The sequence below is a fragment of the Amphibalanus amphitrite genome, unplaced genomic scaffold, assembly GCF_019059575.1.
Source record: "Amphibalanus amphitrite isolate SeventyFive unplaced genomic scaffold, NRLGWU_Aamphi_draft 000837F_arrow, whole genome shotgun sequence".
Classification (NCBI taxonomy): domain Eukaryota; kingdom Metazoa; phylum Arthropoda; class Thecostraca; order Balanomorpha; family Balanidae; genus Amphibalanus; species Amphibalanus amphitrite.
The window spans coordinates 259,714-280,023 of NW_024882331.1; the positions used below are offsets into that span (position 1 = coordinate 259,714).

Below are 20,310 nucleotides of genomic sequence, written 5' to 3' on the forward strand. Positions count from 1 at the left end.
AGGTTCTACTATGGATCCCATAACTGACACTACAACATCTCCAGGCATAAGCTCACCTGTTAATGGTATTTTTACAGACACAGCTGCTGACACTACATCTCCAATGAAAGGCTCATCTGTTGCTGGTGTTACTACAGGCACAACTATTGACACTACAACAGCTCCAGTGACAGGCTCAACTGTAATAAATAGCACTATGGATCATATAACTGACACTACAACATCTCCAGGGACAGGCTCAACTGTTGCTGGTGTTACTACAGGCACAACTATTGACACTACAACCGGTGCAGTGCCAGGCTCAACTGTTACTGGTCTTACTATGGATCCCATAACTGACACTACAACATCTCCAGTGACAGGCTCACCTGTTACTGGTGTTTTCACAGACACAACAGCTGACACCACATCTCCAGTGACAGGCTCAACTGTTGCTGGTGTTACTACAGGCACAACTACTGACACTACCACAGCTCCAGTGACAGACTCAACGGCAACTGGTGTTTCTTTTGAGAAAACTACCGACCCCACAACAGCTCCAGCGACAGGCTCACCTGTTACTGGTGTTTTCACAACCACAAATGCTGACACCACATCTCCAGTGACAGGCTCAACTGTTGCTGGTGCTACTACAGGCACAACTATTGACACTACATTAGCTGCAGTGCCAGGCTCAACTGTTATAGATAGCACTATGGATCCCATAACTGACACTACAACATCTCCAGGGACAGCCTCACCTGTTACTGGTATATTCACAGACACAGCGCCTGGCACCACATCTACAGTGAGAGGCTCAACTGTTACTGGTGTTACTACAGGCACAACTATTGACACTACAACAGCTGCAGTGCCACGCTCAACTGTTGCAGGTTCTACTATGCATCCCATAACTGACACTAAAACATCTCCAGGGTCAAGCTCACCTGTTGCTGGTGTTTTCATAGACACAACTGCTGACACCACATCTCCAGTGACAGGCTCAACTGTTACACGTAGTACTATGGATCCCACTACTGACACTACAACATCTCCAGGGACAGGCTCAGCTGCAACTGGTGTTTCTACTGACACAACTACCGACACCACAACAGCTCCAGCGATAGGCTCACCAGTTACTGGTGTTTTCACAGACACAACTGCTGACACCACATCTCCAGTGACAGGCTCAACTGTTGCTGGTGTTACTACAGGCACAACTACTGACACTACCACAGCTCCAGTGACAGGCTCAACTGCAACTGGTGTTTCATTTGATAAAACTACCGACACCACAACGGCTCCAGTGACAGGCTCACCTGTTACTGGTGATTTCACATCCACTAATGCTGACACCACATCTCCAATGACAGGCTCAACTGTTGCTGGTGTTACTACAGGCACAACTATTGACACTACAACAGGTGCAGTGCCAGGCTCAACTGTTACAGGTTCTACTATGGATCCCATAACTGATACCACAACATCTCCAGGGACAGCCTCACCTGTTACTGGTATATTCACAGACACAGCGCCTGACACCACATCTACAGTGAGAGGCTCAACTGTTGCTGGTGTTACTACAGGCACAACTATTGACACTACAACAGCTCCAGTGACAGGCTCAACTGTTATAGATAGCACTATGGATCATATAACTGACACTACAACATCTCCAGGGACAAGCTCACCTGTTACTGGTGTTTCTACTGACAAAACTACTGACACTATAACAGCTCCAGTGACAGACTCAACGGCAACTGGTGTTTCTTTTGAGAAAACTACCGACACCACAACAGCTCTAGCGACAGGGTCACCTGTTACTGGTGTTTTCACAACCACAAATGCTGACACCACATCCCCAATGACAGGTTCAACTGTTGCTGGTGTTACTACAGGCACAACTACTGACACTACCACAGCTCCAGTGACAGGCTCAACTGTTATAGATAGCACTATGTATCCCATAACTGACACTACAACATCTCCAGAGACAGCCTCACCTGTTACTGATATATTCACAGACACAGCGCCTGACAGCACATCTACAGTGACAGGCTCAACTTTTACTGGTGTTACTACAGGCACAACTATTGACACTACAACAGCTGCAGTGTCACGCTCAACTGTTGCAGGTTCTACTATGCATCCCATAACTGACACTAAAACAGCTCCAGGGTCAAGCTCACCTGTTGCTGGTGTTTTCACAGACACAACTGCTGACACCACATCTCCAGTGACAGGCTCAACTGTTACACGTAGTACTATGGATCCCATAACTGACACTACAACATCTCCAGGGACAGCCTCACCTGTTACTGGTGTTTTCACAGACACAACAGCTGACACCACATCTCCAGTGACAGGCTCAACTGTTACAGGTTCTCATATGGATCCCATAACTGACACTACAACATATCCAGGGACAGCCTCACCTGTTACTGGTATACTCACAGACACAGCGCCAGACACCACATCTACAATGACAGGCTCAGCTGTTGCTGGTGTTACTACAGGCACAACTATTAACACTACAACAGCAGCAGTGCCACGCTCAACTGTGGCAGGTTCTACTATGCATCCCATAACTGACACTAAAACATCTCCAGGGACAAGCTCACCTGTTGTTGGTGTTTTCACAGACACAACAGCTGACACCATATCTCCAGTGACAGGCTCAACTGTTGCTGTTGTTACTAGAGGCGCAGCTATTGATACTACAACAGCTCCAGTGACAGGCTCAACTGTTATAGATAGCACTATGGATCCCATAACTGACACTACAACATCTCCCTGGACAAGGTCACCTGTTACTGGTGTTTTCACAGGCACAACTGCTGACTCCACATCTCCAGTGACAGGCTCAACTGTTGCTGGTGTTACTACTTTCACAACTATTGACACTACAACAGCTCCAGTGACAGGCTCAACTGTTATAGATAGCACTATGGATCCCATAACTGACACTACAACATCTCCAGGGACAGGCTCAACTGCAACTAGTGTTTCTACTGACAAAACTACCGACACCACAACAGCTCTAGTGACAGGCTCAACGGTTACTGGTGTTACTGCAGACACTACAACTGAACCTACGGTATCAACAGATATCACAAGAACAACATCTTCTGTAAACACTACTGACACTGCAACAATTATAGATGTCACACACACGGCAACAACTTTATACCCCAGCCAGCCAACAACGAAAAGCAAAGGGAAGGGGAACCAGAATAGCGGCAGTTTTGGAGAAAACAAAAATATAAATAAAGATAAAGACAAAGACAAAGAAAACGGGAACAAGTTAACTACAAAACCTGCAACACTTTCAAACGGGGAAGAAACGACAGAAAATGTGACAGGAACAACTGTTACTGATTTCCATACTGATACTACTAGTGGAAATTTACCATCTTCAGTGACAGGCTCATTGGTTACTGGTGAAAATACTAATACCAATACTGACACTACAACATCTCCAATGACAGGCTCAACTGCAACTGATGTCTACACAAACACAAATGCTGACACCACAACATCTCCAGGGACAGCCTCACCTGTTACTGGTGTTTTCACAGACACAGCGGCTGACACTACATCTACAGTGATAGGCTCAACTATTACTGGTGTTACTACAGGCACAACTATTGACACTACAACAGGTGCACCGCCAGGCTCAACTGTTACTGGTTCTACTATGGCACCCATAACTGACACTACAACATCTCCAGGCACAGGCTCAACTGCAACTGGTGTTTCTACTGACCAAAATACCGACACCACAACAGCTCCAGCGACAGGCTCAACTGTTAAAGGTAGTAATATGGATCCCACTACTGACACTACAACATCTCCAGGGACAGGCTCAGCTGCAACTGGTGTTTCTACTGACAAAACTACCAACACCGCAACAGCTCCAGTGATAGGCTCAACTGTTACTGGTGTTACTGCAGACACTACAACTAAACCTACGGTATCAACAAATTTCACAAGAACAGCATCTTCTGCAAACACTTCTGACACTGCAACAACTCTAGATGTCACACACACGGCAACAACTTTATACCCCAGCCAGCCTACAACGAAAAGCAAAGGGAAGGGGAACCAGAATAGCGGCAGTTCTGGAGAAAACCCAAATAAGAATAAAGATAAAGACAAAGAAAATGGGAACAAGTTTACTACAAAACCTGCAACACTTTCAAACGGGGTAGAAACTACAGAAAATGTTACAGGACCAACTGTTACTGATTTCCATGCTGATAATACTACTCAAAATTTACCATCTTCAGTGACAGGCTCATTGGTTACGGGTGATAATACTGATACCAATCCTGACACTACAATATCTCCAATGACAGGCTCAACTGCAACTGATGTCTACACAGGCACAAATGCTGACACCACAACATCTCCAGGGACAGCCTCACCTGTTACTGGTGTTTTCACAGACACAATGGCTGACACCACATCTCCAGTGACAAGCTCAACTGTTGCTGGTGTTACTACAGGCACAACTATTGACATTACAACAGCTGCAGTGCCAGGCTCAACTGTTACAGGTTCTACTATGGATCCCATAACTGACACTACAACAGCTCCAGTGACAGGCTCAACTGCAACTGGTGTTTCTTTTGAGAAAACTACCGACACCACAACAGCACCAACGACAGGCTCCCTTGTTACTGGTGTTTTCACAAACACAAATGCTGACACCACAACATCTCCAGGGAGAGCCTCACCTCCTACTGGTGTTTTCACAGACACAACAGCTGACAAAACATCTCCAGTGACAAGCTCAACTGTTGCTGGTGTTACTACAGGCACAACTATTGACACTACAACAGCTGCAGTGCCACGCTCAACTGTTGCAGGTTCTACTATGCATCCCATAACTGACACTAAAACATCTCCAGCGACGAGCTCACCTGTTGCTGGTGTTTTCACAGACACAGCGCCTGACACCACATCTACAGTGATAGGCTTAACTGTTACTGGTGTTACTAGAGGCACAACTATTGACACCACAACAGCTCCAGTGACAGGCTCAACTGTTACAGATAGCGCTATGAAGCCCAAAACTGACACAACAACATCTCCAGGGACAGGCTCAGCTGCAACTGGTGTTTCTACTGACAAAACTACCGACACGACAACAGCTCCAGTGACAGGCTCAACTGTTACTGGTGTTACTACAGGCACAACTATTGACACTACAACAGTTTTAGTGCTAGGCTCAACTGTTACAGGTTCTACTATGGATCCCATAACTGACACTGCAACATCTCCAGGGACAAGCTCACCTGTTACTGGTGTTTTCACAGACACAACTGCTGACACCACATCTCCAGTGACTGGCTCAACTGTTGCTGGTGTTACTACAGGCACAACTATTGACACTACAACAGCTGCAGTGCCAGGCTCAACTGTTACAGGTTCTACTATGGATCCCATAACTGACACTGCAACATCTCCAGGGACAAGCTCACCTGTTACTGGTGTTTCTACTGACAAAACTAACGACACCACAACAGCTCCAGTGACAGGCTCAACTGTTACTGGTGTTACTACGGACATCCCAACTCAATCTACGGTATTAACAGATATCACAAGAACAACATCTTCTGTAAACACTACTGACACTGCAACAACTCGAGATGTCACTCACACAGCAACAACTCAATACACCAACGAGCCAAAAACGAAAAACAAAGGGAAGGGGAACCAGAATAGCGGCAATTTTGGAGAAAACCCAAAGAAGGATACAGATAAAGACAGAGAAAACGGCAATAAGCTTACTACAAAACCTGCAACATCCTCAAACGGGAGGGAGACGACAGGAGATATGACGGGCCAAACTGTTACTGATTTCGCTGCTGAGACTCCTACTGAAACTACAGCATCTCCAGCGACAGGCTCAACTGTTACTGTTGTTACAATAGATGCCAGTACTGACACTCTAACATTTGATGTTCGTGGCTCATCTGATGCTGATCCTGCTACAGATACCATTACCGACACTACAACACCGTTAGAAGCAGCTTCTTCGATTAAGGGTTTTACTACAGACACCAGTACTGACACCACGACACCTCAACTGCACACTACAGCCGATCCAGTGGCAGTTGCAACTGATGCTGATATTACTGCATATGCTCCTACTGAGACTATAACACCTCTAGTGACTGATTCAACTGGCTCTGATTTTATTGTTACAAGATCTACAGACACTACAACACCTCCAGTGAAAGGTTTAACTGATACTGACTTCTCGAAAGGTACTACTACAGATAATGCAATAGCTTCAGTTGCAGATTCAGGTGATACAGTTGTTACTACCAGTACCGACACCACTACTGTCGGTGCAACATCTCCAGAGACAGACCCAACTAATACTTATGGTACTGCAGAAATGACTACATACACTTTATATTCTCCAGTGGTAGGCTCAACTGTTTTAAGTGTTATTACAGACACCACGACGGACACAACAACAACTGAATTGGATGGCTCAACTGTCACAGATTTTACTACAGACACCATTTACGACACTACAGAAACTCTAGGGCAAACAACGAAAAACAAGGCGAAGGAAAAACAGAATAGCGGCAATTCTGGAGAAAAGCCAACCAAGAATAAAGATAAAGATAAAGGAAGCGAAAACAAGTTGATCACAAAAATCTTCAACATTCTCAGGTGGCGAGGTAACGACAGATAAGGTGACAGATTCAACTGATACTGATTTTACTGCAGGAACTACTATTGTCACTACAACATATCTAGCGACAGGTTCAACTGATGCTGATATTACTCCATATACCTCCTCCGACACTACATTAGCCCCAGCGACGGATTCACCTCGTACTGATTTTACTATACACACCACTACTACAACAACAACTACAGAGGAAGAAACAAGTGCTGCAGATGTTACTACCGACACCACAACAGCTCCAATCACAGGTGCGCCTGCTACACATGGTACTTCTTACACCACAACTGACACTACAACAATTCAAGTGACAGGTTCAGCTGATACTGATTTTACTGCAAGAACTACTACAGATGTTACAATACCTCCAGTGAGAGGTTCAACTAGCACTGATTTTACAAAACGCTCTGCATCTGACGCTACAATATCTCCAGTGGCAGGTACAATTGAAACTCATATCACTACATTTTTCACTACAGACACTACTACCGACACTACAATAACTCCGCAGCCGACGACAAAACGCAAGGGAAAGGGCAACACGGAAAGCGTCAATTCAGGAAGAAAACCAAACAAAAACAAAAAGAAAAATAAAGGAAACGGGGCAGAGTGTGCCACAATACCTTCAACATCTTCATACGGCGGAGAAACGACAGATACTACGAAAACTTCAATGGATACATATTTTACTACACACCGCACTACTAACACTGCAACAGAGCCTGTTACAGGCTCAACGGATACTCTTTTCACCGCGGGAACTACTACCGAAACTACAACAGATACAGTAGCGGTTTCAACAAATACTCATTTTAATACAGACACCACTTCTCCCAATACAGCAACCACAGTGGCAGGAGCAACTGTTGCAGATATTACTACTGGCACTACAACAGCTCCAGTGACAGCTTCAACTGATACTGACTTTACTGCACGAACTTCTACAGATACTACAACATCTCCAGTGAGAGGTTCAACCGTCGCTGATATTTCAAAACCCACTACTACTGACGCTACAATATTTCCACTGACAGGTTCGACTGGACCCAATTTTACTACAGACATCGCAACTGACACTAAAACAGATTCTGTTTTTACTAAAGACGCCATTATTGACACTACAACAGCTCAAGTGACAGGTACAACTGTAACAGATGACACTACTCACACCACTACTGATACTACAACACCTCTAGTGACAGCTTCAAATCGTGCCCATTTTACTCGAGACACCACTACTTTCACTACAACAGGTAGAGTGACAGAAACAGTTGTAACAGGTGACACTAGAGCAGCTTATGTAGGAGGTTCAAGTGTTTTAGATTTTACTGCAGTCACTACTTATGACACTACAACAGCTCTAGAGCCCACTACGGAAAACAAGAGGAAGGGCAGCCACAAGAGCGAGAAGCCAGGAGAGAAACCAGACAAGAACAAAAATAAAGATAAAGGAAACAGGATCGCGTCTACCACAAAATCCCGGACATCCTCAAACGGCGAGGTAACCACAGATAATATGACAGGTTTAACAAACACAGATTTTACTACACACCGAACTACTAACACTGCAACAGATCCCGTTACTGGGTCAACTGATGCCGTTTTTGCCGCGGGAGTTACTACCGAAACTACAACAGATACAGTGACAGTTTCAACTGATACTGATTTTCCTGCTGGAACTACTACACACACTACAACAGCTCCAGTGACAGGTTCAACTACTGTTGATATTACTTCATATGGTCCTACTGACACTACAATACCTCCAGTGACAGGTTCAACTGTTACAGTTGATATTACTGACACCACCACTGATACTACAACAGCTTCAGTGACAGGTTCTAGTGTTTCAGATTTTACTACAGTCACTACTACTGACACTACAACAACTCTAGAGCCCACAACGGAAAACAAGGGGAAGGGCAGCCAGAAGACCGAGAAGTCAGGAGAGAAACCAAACAAGAACAAAGATAAAGATAAAGGAACCGCTAACAAGTTTACCACAATACCTCCAGCATTCTCAACTGGCGAGGTAGCGACAGATACTATGACAGATTCAACTGAAAATGATTTTACTTCAGGAACTACTTCTGGCACTACAACAAATCTAGCGACAGGTTCAACCAATGTTGGTATTGCTTCATTTACTTCTTCTGACACCACACTTGCTCCAGCGACTGATTCAACTCGTACTAATTTTACTACTGCCGCCACTACTCCAACTACGACAGCTACAGTGGCAGGGACAAATGTTGTAGATGTTACCACAGACACCACTTCTAGTTCTGACACTACAATATCTCCAGGGACAGCTTCAACTCTTACGCATGATACTGCTGACACAGCAACTGACACTACAGCAGCTCCAGGGACAGCTTCGACTGTTACATATGATACTGCTGACCCAGCAACTGACACTACACCAGCTCCAGGGACAGCTTCAACTGTTACATATGATACCGCTGACACAGCAACTGACACTACACCAGCTTCAGGGACAGCTTCAACTGTTACACATGATACTGCTGACACAGTAACTGACACTACAGCAGCTCCAGGGACAGCTTCGACTGTTACATATGATACTGCTGACACAGCAACTGACACTACACCAGCTCCAGGGACAGCTTCAACTGTTACATATGATACTGCTGACACAGCAACTGACCCTACACCAGCTCCAGGGACAGCTTCAACTGTTACATATGATACTGCTGACACAGCAACTGACACTACACCAGCTCCAGGGACAACTTCAACTGTTACATATGATACTGCTGACACAGCAACTGACACTACACCAGCTTCAGGGACAGCTGCAACTGTTACATATGATACTGCTGACACAGCAACTGACACTACACCAGCTTCAGGGACAGCTGCAACTGTTACATATGATACTGCTGACACAGCAACTGACACTACACCAGCTCCAGGGACAGCTTCAACTGTTACATATGATACTGCTGACACAGCAACTGACACTACACCAGCTCCAGCGACAACTTCAACTGTTACATATGATACTGCTGACACAGCAACTGACACTACACCAGCTTCAGGGACAGCTGCAACTGTTACATATGATACTGCTGACACAGCAACTGACACTACACCAGCTCCAGGGACAGCTTCAACTGTTACATATGATACTGCTGACACAGCAACTGACACTACACCAGCTCCAGGGACAACTTCAACTGTTACATATGATACTGCTGACACAGCAACTGACACTACACCAGCTTCAGGGACAGCTTCAACTGCTACATATGATACTGCTGACACAGCAACTGACACTACACCAGCTCCAGGGACAACTTCAACTGTTACATATGATACTGCTGACACAGTAACTGACACTACAGTAGCTCCTGTGGCAAGTTCAATAAGTGTTTCAGATTTTACTACAGCCACTACTGCTGACACTACAACAACTCTAGAGCCCACAACGGAAAACAATGGGAAGGACAGCCGAAAGAGGGAGAAGTCTGGAGAAAAAACAGACAAGAACAAAAATAAAGATAAAGGAAACAGAAACAAGTTTACCACAAAATCTCCGACATCCTCAAACGGCGAGGTAACGACAGATAATATGACAGGTTTAACTAACACAGCCTTTACTACACACCGCACTTCTAACACTGCAACAGATCTCATTACTGGTTCAACTGATACCGTTTTTACCGCGGGAGCTACTACCGAAACTACAACAGATACAGTGACAGTTTCAACTGATACTGATTTTCCTGCCGGAACTACTACAGACACTACAACAGCTCCAGTGACAGGTTCAACTGTTGTTGATATTACTTCATATGGTCCTACTGACACTGCAATACCTTCAGTGACAGGCTCAGCTGTTACAGTTGATATAACTGACACCAGCACTGACACTACAACAGCTTCAGTGACAGGTTCTAGTGTTACACATTTTACTACAGTCACTACAACAACAACTCTAGCGCCTACTACAGAAAACAAGAGGAAGGGCAGCCAGAAGAGCGAGAAGTCAGGAGAGAAACCAAACAAGAACAAAGATAAAGATAAAGGAAACGCTAACAAGTTTACCACAATATCTCAAGCATTCTCAACTGGCGAGGTGGCGACAAAGGCTATGACCGATTCAACTGAAAATGATTTTACTGCAGGAACTACTACTGGCACTACAACAAACCTAGCGACAGGTTCAACTGATGTTGGTACTGCTTCATTTCATTCTTCTGATACCACACTAGCTCCAGTGACTGATTCAACTCGTACTAATTTTACTACTGCCGCCACTACTCCAACTACGACAGCTACAGTGGCAGGGACAAATGTTGTAGATGTTACCACAGACACCACTTCTGACACTACACCAGCTCCAGGGACAACTTCAACTGTTACACATGATACTGCTGACACAGCAACTGACACTACACCAGCTCCAGGGACAACTTCAACTGTTACATATGATACTGCTGACACAGCAACTGACACTACACCAGCTCCAGGGACAGCTTCAACTGTTACATATGATACTGCTGACACAGCAACTGACACTACACCAGCTTCAGGGACAGCTTCAACTGTTACATATGATACTGCTGCCACCACAACTGACACTACAGCAGCTCATGTGGCAGGCTCAAGTGTTTCAGATTATACTACAGTCACTACTTATGACACTACAACAGCTCTAGAGTCCACAACGGAAAACAAAGGGAAGGACAGTCAAAAGGGCGAGAAGCCTGGAGAGAAACCAAACAAGAACAACAATAAAGATAAAGGAATCAATAAATTTACCAGAAAACCTCCAACATCCTCAAACGGCGAGGTAGCGACAGATGATATATTAAGCTCAACTGATACTGATTTTACTGCAGGAACTACTACTGACACTACAACAAATCTAGTGACAGGTTCAGCTGATGCTGATTTTACCGCACAAACCACTACTGACACTACAACAGCTCCAGTAACAGGTTCAACTGTTAAAGGTTTTACAACAGACACTTCTACTGATACTACAACAATTCCAGAGCCAACAACGAAAAACAAGGGGAAGAATAGCCAGAACAGAGGCAATTTTGGGGAAAAGCCAAACAAAAAGAAAGATAGAGATAAAGAAAACCCGAACAAGCCTACTACAAAACGTACAACGTACTCAAACTCTAAGGCTACGGCAGAGAGTGGGACAGAATCAACTTTGACTGATTTAACTGCAGACATTGCCACTGATACTACATCTCCAATAGCAAGTTCAACTGATACTGAAATCACTGTAGATACCATTACTTACACAACAACAGTTCCGATGGGAAGTTCAACTAGTACTGAAGTTTCTGCAGGCACTACTACCGACAATACAGCATCTCCAGATGCCACAAGAATATCTTCCACTCTATACACTACTGACACAACAAAAACTTCAGATGCTACAAACACAGCAGCCACTACATACACCACTGAGCTAACAACGAAAAACAAAGGGAAGAGTAAGGAGAATAGCGGTAATTCTGGACAAAAACCAAACAAGAGTAAAGACAAAGCAAACGGGAACAAGTTTAATGCAAAACCTCCAACCCGCTCAAATGGGGAGGAGACGGAAGAGAATATTACAGGCTCAACTGTCACAGATCCCATAGCAGATATCAATACCTATTCTGCAACAGCTCTAGTGACAGGCTCAATTGATACTGGTTTAACTACAGATACAACTACTGATACTACAACATCTTCAGTGACAGGTGCGAATGTTACAGATGCTAATACAAACACTACATCCGACATTTCAATATCTCCAGAGCCAAAAACGAAAAACAAAGGCAAAGGCAACCAAAATAGAGGCAATTCTGGAGATAAGCCATACAAGAATAAAGACAGAGATAAGGGAAACGGGAATAAGCTTACTACAAAACCTTTAGCATCTTCAAACGGGGAGGAGACGACAGATAATATGACAGGCTCAACTGTTACTGCTCTCACTGAAGACACTTCTTCAAACACTATAACAGCTCCAGTGGTAGGTTCAGCTGTGACTGAGTTTATGACAGATGCCACCACTGACACTACGACACCTCGAGCGGCAGGCTCATCTGTTACAGATACTACTAAAGACACCACTACTGACGCAACAGCGACTCCAGTGGAAGGAAAAAATCTTGGAGGTGTTACCACAGATAAAACTAATAGCACTATAACACTTCCAGATGCCACAAACACAACAACCAGTATATACACCTATGAGCCAACAACAAAAAAGAAAGGACAGGAGAATCAGAAAAGTAGCAAGTCTGGAAACAAGCCAAATAGAAACAAAGATAAAGACAAAGAAAACGAGAATAAGTTTAGCACAGAATCTGCAACACACACAAATGGCAAGAAGACGACAGGTACTACGACAGGTTCAACTGTTACTGATTTTATTACAGACACCTCTACTGACACTACAACATCTCCGGACTCCCCAAGCACAGCGACCTCGCTGTACAACTCTGAACCAACAACGAAAAAGGAGAGGAAGGGAAACCAGTCTAGCATCAATGCTGGAGGCAGCTCAAACAAAAATAAGAGCAAAGATAAAGGAAAAGGAAAGAAGGCTGTTACCAAATCTCCAACGGACCCAAACCCTGAGCTACCGGCAGAGAGTATGACAGAGTCAACTTTGACTGATTTTACTGCAGACGTTGCTACTGATACTACAATATTTCCAGTGGAGAGTTCAACTAATACTAAATTTACTGCAGGTACCGCAACTGACACTTCAACGGCTGCAGTGGCAGGTTCAGCCAATACCGATTTTACTCCAGGAACTACTATTGAGCACAGCACAACAACTCCAGATGCCCCAAGCGCAGCAACCTCTCTAAAAATTTCGGAGCCAGCAAAACAGAAAAGAGGGAAGGGGAACCAGCAAAATGAAAATTCTGGAGACATCCCAAACAAGAACAAAGATGGAGACAAAGATAGTGATAAGAAATATATTACAAAACCTGCAACATATCCAAACGCTGAGGTTACGACAGATGATATGGCAAGTTCGTTTAAGTTTGATTTTGCCACAGATACCACTACTGGCACTACAACAGTTCCAGTGTCAGGAGTAACTGATGCTGACTTTATTACGGATACCACTGCTGACACTAAAATAGCTCCAGATGCTAGAAGCACAGCAACAACTCTATACAACTCTGAGCAAACAACGAAAATCAAAGGAAAGGGAAATCCGAATGGCGGCAAGTCTGGAGAAAACTCAAAGAAGAACAAAGACAAAGACAAAGAAAACGAGAACAAGTTTACTACAAAACCGGCAACAAACTCACACGGCGAGGATACTGGTATCACAAATGCCATTACCTACACTACAACAGGTCCAATGACGACTCCAACTGATGCTAATAATACAGCACTTAAATCTGCTGACAAAACTATAGACACCATGGCAGAAAACGTTGTTAGTATTACTCCTGAATATAGCACCAAGAACACTACGTATCTAGTGACTGGCTCAAGTAATACTGTTACCGCTGCATTGGCCAGTGCGGATACAATGGACGAAGGAACAACCAAAGGCAAGGGCAATGGCAAGAAAAATAATGGTAATTCTGGTGAGAAACCAAACAAGGACATAGTTCAAGACAAAGAACACAACAATGGGCTGACTACAATAACTAACTACAACGCACTCAAACGGCGAGGCAGTCACAGATGCCATGCTAGTTACCACTACGGGGGTAACGACAGACAATAATTTGGGCACAGCAACAGTCACTATGGCAGAAACTATTTCGACAGATACCAGTACCAATATCAATGGTGGCAAGACTACAACGAGCAGCACAGGGGCATCCCTGAAAGGTCTTACTACAGATATCACTACTGAGCAGCCAGCAAAAGGAAAAGGGGAGGACAAAGGAAGCAGCAGTGCTAGAGGAAACTTCGGCCGAAAAACAAAAACCAGCAAGAATAAGGCTGGAAGACATGGCAAAGGCTTCCCAACAGAATCTACGGCGGGTTCAGAGGGAGAAAAGAGACCAACCAATGCTATGGTTTATAGTGTTTTGCCAACTAAAAACAAAGATTATCCAGCAACAACAAGCCACCGTTTAAGCACAGAAACCAAAATAGGCACCACAGTGGTGCCGGTGACCAGCGCCGCGGCGAAACGGACCGATACGGACCTTCCTGCGGGCTCTGCTACATCCTCTGGTACGGTCAGCCACACAAGGCACGGCAATATTCCAACAAATATTCCGGGCCATCGACACAGGAAAACCAACGAAAAGGGGAAGGGTAGCAAGGGTAGTGACTATTCAGACGGTGCCACAAGCAGTAAACCCGATAATCTTGGAACGAACGGTAAAATCGGACACACAGAAGCTATCAAACACTCTAACCAAGGTGCCGCCGAGGCTAGCATGACAAGCGCAGCTGCCACAAAGGGATATCCGAACACTACTTTAGGCACTACCGCAGCCCTATCCAATACCATTAACAACATAAAGCATGCTAAAATCACAACCACAACCTCAGACTATTCTAAGGATATGCCGAAGAGGAAAAGGAAGGGGAAAAAGTCAGGCGAGAGATCCGGTGGAAAAGCAAATAATCCGGATAAAGCGGGCAGGCGAAGAGGATGAGCCATCGAAGCTACAGCGCATTCCAACGGTCATACAAACCAGACACAAGAGCTGTTACTGCATAGCGTTCCGAGGGCAACCGTTATACATGCTTCGCAAAGTGCCACAGAGTTATTCATTGTTATAAAGCGGGAAAAGGAAAAAAGAAATTTATCTCCGAGTGTTACAGTTAGTAGCGGAGGAGTCCTAATTCGCGACGATATCCACATTCCACACGTGAATCGAAAATCGCCAATGATGTCGTAATGCTGTCAGACATTACCTCAAACGTCAGAAGAAATCGCATGCGATGCAAACTGTAAGTACCACTGCTTTAGATACCAATGACATTTCAGACACCGCAGAACCCATATGAATAGGTGCTTCTGCTGCAGAGGCTATCACCGATTTCTCCGAAGATGATTACAATCCTCATACCAGGCTCTGCTGCTACGGGCCTGGGTGCATCTAACTTTATCTTACATGCTGATCTGGTGACATCAGAAGTGTTTTAACGCTATTGCTGATACGCTAGGCACGACAAAAACATAATCAATAGAAAGGCAAAAAGCGTGGAAAAGTAAATACAAGTCATTCTGCACTAGGCGTTTCTTTTGCAGCCCTCGTCACTGAAAAGACTGCTTCCAACATTAAAATGGACTCAAATTAAAAAAAAAACTGAACGACGATGCAAATTTTGCTGATATAGCAGGTCGCAGGTCGACCATTCCTATTCATAATTGCACGTATGTTCACCTCATTCCAAAAAAGGCATTTCACTTTTTATTCTGCGTGCATGCTCACACTAAAAAGGCACAAAAAGCCTCACATGAAACACATTTTTCGTGAGGAAAGCACGCTGATTAATTTAATGGACTCATGTGAGGTGCCAGGTTCTAAAGACAAACAGTTAACTGCACTGTGCCTGAATGCCTTTGCCTGCCTACCACTGATACCACTGATAGCTATTAGCTACATGTATTTATACAATGTTTTTATATGTACATTAATCACATTTTGCGATATGTTCTTCGATAAAATCACCATAACAGCATACATATAACATGTAACAACGCCTAATTAACATTTCACGACACCCTAATTTGTCACATATGACATTATAAGATGTGTTTGTTTTTTCAGCACTCGTGAAAGACAACAGGCGCACTACAGCTACCCCGTATCCAACTGTCAAAGGAACAAACTGCGTATTTGATCGGCGTTTTGAAGCGTTTCTTGATTGCGAGTCGTGTTTAATACGTTATGTTGTCTTAGGGGTGAGGATATCTCATACACTTCATCTTCTTTCGGGAAGCAGTTGATGGCATTGTATTTCAGCAGTGAGCCATTTCTTGCTTGAGCTATTGTTACCATTCACAGTGTAGATATTGGCATGATCAGCTTGGCGACATTCTCTGGTGCGCTCGCTGGTCCTTGTAAGCCCGCGCTGCGTCTCGATACCTGGAAGGTAGGCTGTGCCGCGGTGCAGGTCTGCTCTGCGGTGCAGTATCGCGAGATACACTGATGCGTATACGCCCGTGTGTGCTGTGTGTTTGAAGTAGCGCCGGTTATTGGGGACAGCTGAGGGCGGTGCGTCATGTCGTTGTTCCCGTGCAGGGCCTCGTTTCATAAAGCGAGTCCGTAACTTACGCCGGTTTTTGGGCTTGTATTGCAAGCGCATGTGAAGCAATAAATTTATTTCCACTTCTCCCTTCCGTTCTTGCTTCCAAGATAAATAAGTTCAACGATTCAAACTATCGTCATCGCTTCCTATGCGCTTGCAATACGATACCAAAAACCGGCGTAAGTTACGGACTCGCTTTATGAAACGAGGCCCAGGACGCCTGACGTCCGTCCAATACTCCACTCCGTCACTGTGCCGCTTGTTCTGAGAATGTATGGACAGCTTCTGTGAATTAATGACGCTGGAATTCTGAGCCGCTTCAGTCACCCTAACGCCTCGGTCTGGAGTTCGTTTTACGTCAAACCCTGTATGTTTCATCAACGTTGTTATCAAATCAATCTATTGGTATGCATTAGCCGATTTCATGACGGGTTATCTGACGAATTTGATTTCAACCAAAACTCCTTGACATATAATGGTTTAATAGAAAATGATGTCTGATAAATCTATAGACAAGGCATATAAGCAACTAAGGGATATAACCTCTCCGTGGCCGAGTGGGTAAAAGCGCCGGAATTCGACGCTTAGCCGGTAGTGAGAGCCCGGTTCAAGCCCCGGTGCGGGCGGCCACATTTAGCTCCTACGTGTAATGGCGTGCGTGTCTGTGGCAGGGGCCGCACAGAAGCCAGGTAACGTGAGTGAGCGGAGGGGACCGTGTCCAGTCGTGAGGGCACGTTAAACGTTCGGACAAAATTCTGCCATACAACTGGAATTGCGCGATCGGGTGGTGGGGTCAGGGTCAGCACAACAAGCTATGCTTAGTGTGGGCTCTGATTCCTCAAATCCGCCCATTCAGCCATTCGGACTAAATTTATAAAATAAAAAAACTGGTGCAACCAATGCAGAACAGTATCAAGAATCTGAGCCTAACTTGACCAAATCGCATCAAATATGACCAAACGTGTACCAGATAACGGTCGTGAAAACGGCAACTGGTGAACTCTGAACTATCTGATGATGCAGTATACTAGCTTCTAAAATCGATGTAGGCCATCTGATTCCGTTTCCTGCGCCTGCCAGCAAAGTTAACAGCCGTCTAACATAGATCAGTGTCCAACATTACGTGCTTCGATGCTTTGAAGTCTGTGCCATGCATTCTTGCATTCTTTGTTAGTCTTCATTAGCTACATGTTCAGAGCCACCAATGGCAAAACTACGTTTGAGGCTGATTGTTAAATCATCACAGCACCCTTCAGCATGGTATTTATTGTTCCTCGCATTTATGCGGATACAGTGATTTCATCAATTGTCTGTATAGAACTAAGAACTAAGAAGTGCAATAATTACTTCGAACTTTGAGTCCAGAAAAATGTAACACAACTATCTATCGTGACTGTTGACCTGGCATGCGTGATTGACATTATGAATCAAGCAATGGAACAATGTTTGCTGTTGGTTTGACCTGTTCAAGGAGTTGAAATATACTAAAATGTACTCCCGGCTCAGAATTTCTTTATATTGTCAAGCATTTATTACCATTGGAACCGCGTCTGGAATGTGTCTGCAAAATAACGATAGCGGCGTATTTGTTTTAGCATGTACTTGACATGTAGTTACTTGACAAAATATAAAGATCATGTCAGCCGTTTTCACGACGGTTATCCCGTAAACATCTGGTTCTATATAATATCACACGGGGCCGGTAAAATGTTTCATTCAGGACCGAGGGATTTGTTGAGTTTTCCGCACGAGACCGAAGGTCGAGGGCGGAAAATTCAACAAAGCCCGAGGTCCTGAATGAAACATTCCGGCCCAAGTGTGATATTTATTTTAGCATATGCCGTGGATGACTAAACATGAGCAGGCCATTTTTTCCAAAATATTTAGGATTTCTTCCAGATGAAGAGGGCGACAAAATTGCCGAATTCATTAAAACATCAGAATCTGAATCAACCAAAAGAAAGATGACCTTTTGGATCGACAACTTAAAAGGCTTTGCAGCTCAGTCAGGTTTTGGTGAACCAGAATGCTTAGAAAAGACGGAACTCAATAAGCTGCTATGTATGTTCGTTATTCAACTGAAAAAAGTGGACGGCACAAACTATGAAACAAGCTCGATGCATTCCACCGTTTCAGTGCTTGGTCGTTACGTGAAAGAGATGGGGAAGGGAAATATTGAACAGGATGACGTCTATCAGGGGCTCAGGGATGTGAAGAGGGCGAAATTAAAGCAACTAAAGTCGGATGGAAAGGGCAATCGCCCAAACCAGGCCATTGCCATTAGTCCAGAAGAAGAAGAGATGCTGTTCGAGAAGGGCCAATTGGGCACTCACAGCCCCGAATCTCTGCAACGGACCGTCTGGTGGCATCTGACTATGTTGTTTGGTCACAGAGGGCGTGATGAAAGCCGTCAGCTCAAGTGGGGAGACGTCGTTTTGAAAACTGACGAGACAGGGTCCGAGTACCTAGAGTTCAACGAGCGACTCACCAAGACCCGAGACGGAGGAAGCACTTCCGGTGCTCGGGCGTTCAACCCAAAAGTCTTCAAAAACGAAGAAGATCCCAGCAGATGTCCCATTGAGGCTTACAAGAAGTTTGCCGCACACCGCCCAAGGGAAATGATGGATGACGACAGCCCCTTCTTCTTGGCGGTCAACAACTGCTGGTCCCCGGAAAAAGACACAACATTCCAATGGTACAAGAAGGCTCCCATGGGGAAAAACAAGCTCGCTTCATTTCTCAAAGAAGCGTGTGAAAAAGCAGGCATCGGAGGAAAGAGAAGCAACCACTCGGCACGCAAAACGTGCGTAAAGAGAGCTCTGGACACCGGATGCCCACGGGAATATGTAGCCCAGCTAACTGGGCACAAGTCTGTGGCAAGTCTCGAAAACTATGCTGTAGCAGACGTGAATGTTCAGAGGGCTCTTTGCACCAGCATCATGAATGGGACAGAGTTTTCGGCCACTAAAAAGACGAAGTCATCCACAGAGGTCACCGTGGCACCCGGCGCTACCTTCGTTTTTAACATCAGCAACTGCCAAAACGTGAACGTTTCAGGAAAGTAGGCGGTTCTTGTACATATGTACATAACTGTCGTCGCTCGTTGAGCAAAGTGAACGAACCGCTCACTTTATACAGCATCACATGATAAACTACCAATTTAAAGACAGTGACTCCATGTCTTTAGTGTCCTGATTGTGCGCACTTGCGTCAGTGTCTCATCAAAATACACTTTAGATGTTTCATTAATGCGTTTCTTTCATCATTACTACTATACGAAGTTTTCCTTTTCTTTGGCAGGTTCCTCCTTCCCAGAAAATGCTTCTAAAATTCGCTGATAAAATGTTTTGCCCATGGGCCGAAACCTTTGACCAATTGCCTTCAACATTATGCGG

At 44.6% G+C, this 20,310-nt stretch overlaps 1 protein-coding gene across 1 annotated transcript; it reads left to right on the forward strand.

The window, feature by feature from the left end:
• Positions 1 to 1,624: 1,624 nt before the first annotated feature.
• On the forward strand, positions 1,625 to 19,980 carry LOC122366892 (cell wall integrity and stress response component 4-like). Its single transcript, XM_043339546.1, has 6 exons — positions 1,625 to 1,742; positions 3,843 to 3,920; positions 6,387 to 6,584; positions 11,860 to 12,003; positions 12,883 to 13,320; positions 19,973 to 19,980. The coding sequence occupies exons 1-6, from the start codon at positions 1,625 to 1,627 to the stop codon at positions 19,978 to 19,980; spliced, it is 984 nt and encodes a 327-aa protein (XP_043195481.1).
• Positions 19,981 to 20,310: the final 330 nt, after the last annotated feature.

Bases quoted from the DNA above. Each gene is read 5' to 3' on its own strand.
- LOC122366892 (XM_043339546.1), top strand. From the start codon at position 1,625: ATGGATCATATAACTGACACTACAACATCTCCAGGGACAAGCTCACCT. The intron at 3,921-6,386 runs GTGTTACTGCAG...ATGGTACTGCAG, and splicing joins GATAGGCTCAACTGTTACTG to AAATGACTACATACACTTTA. The intron at 12,004-12,882 runs GTACTGAAGTTT...TAACACTTCCAG, and splicing joins TCCGATGGGAAGTTCAACTA to ATGCCACAAACACAACAACC.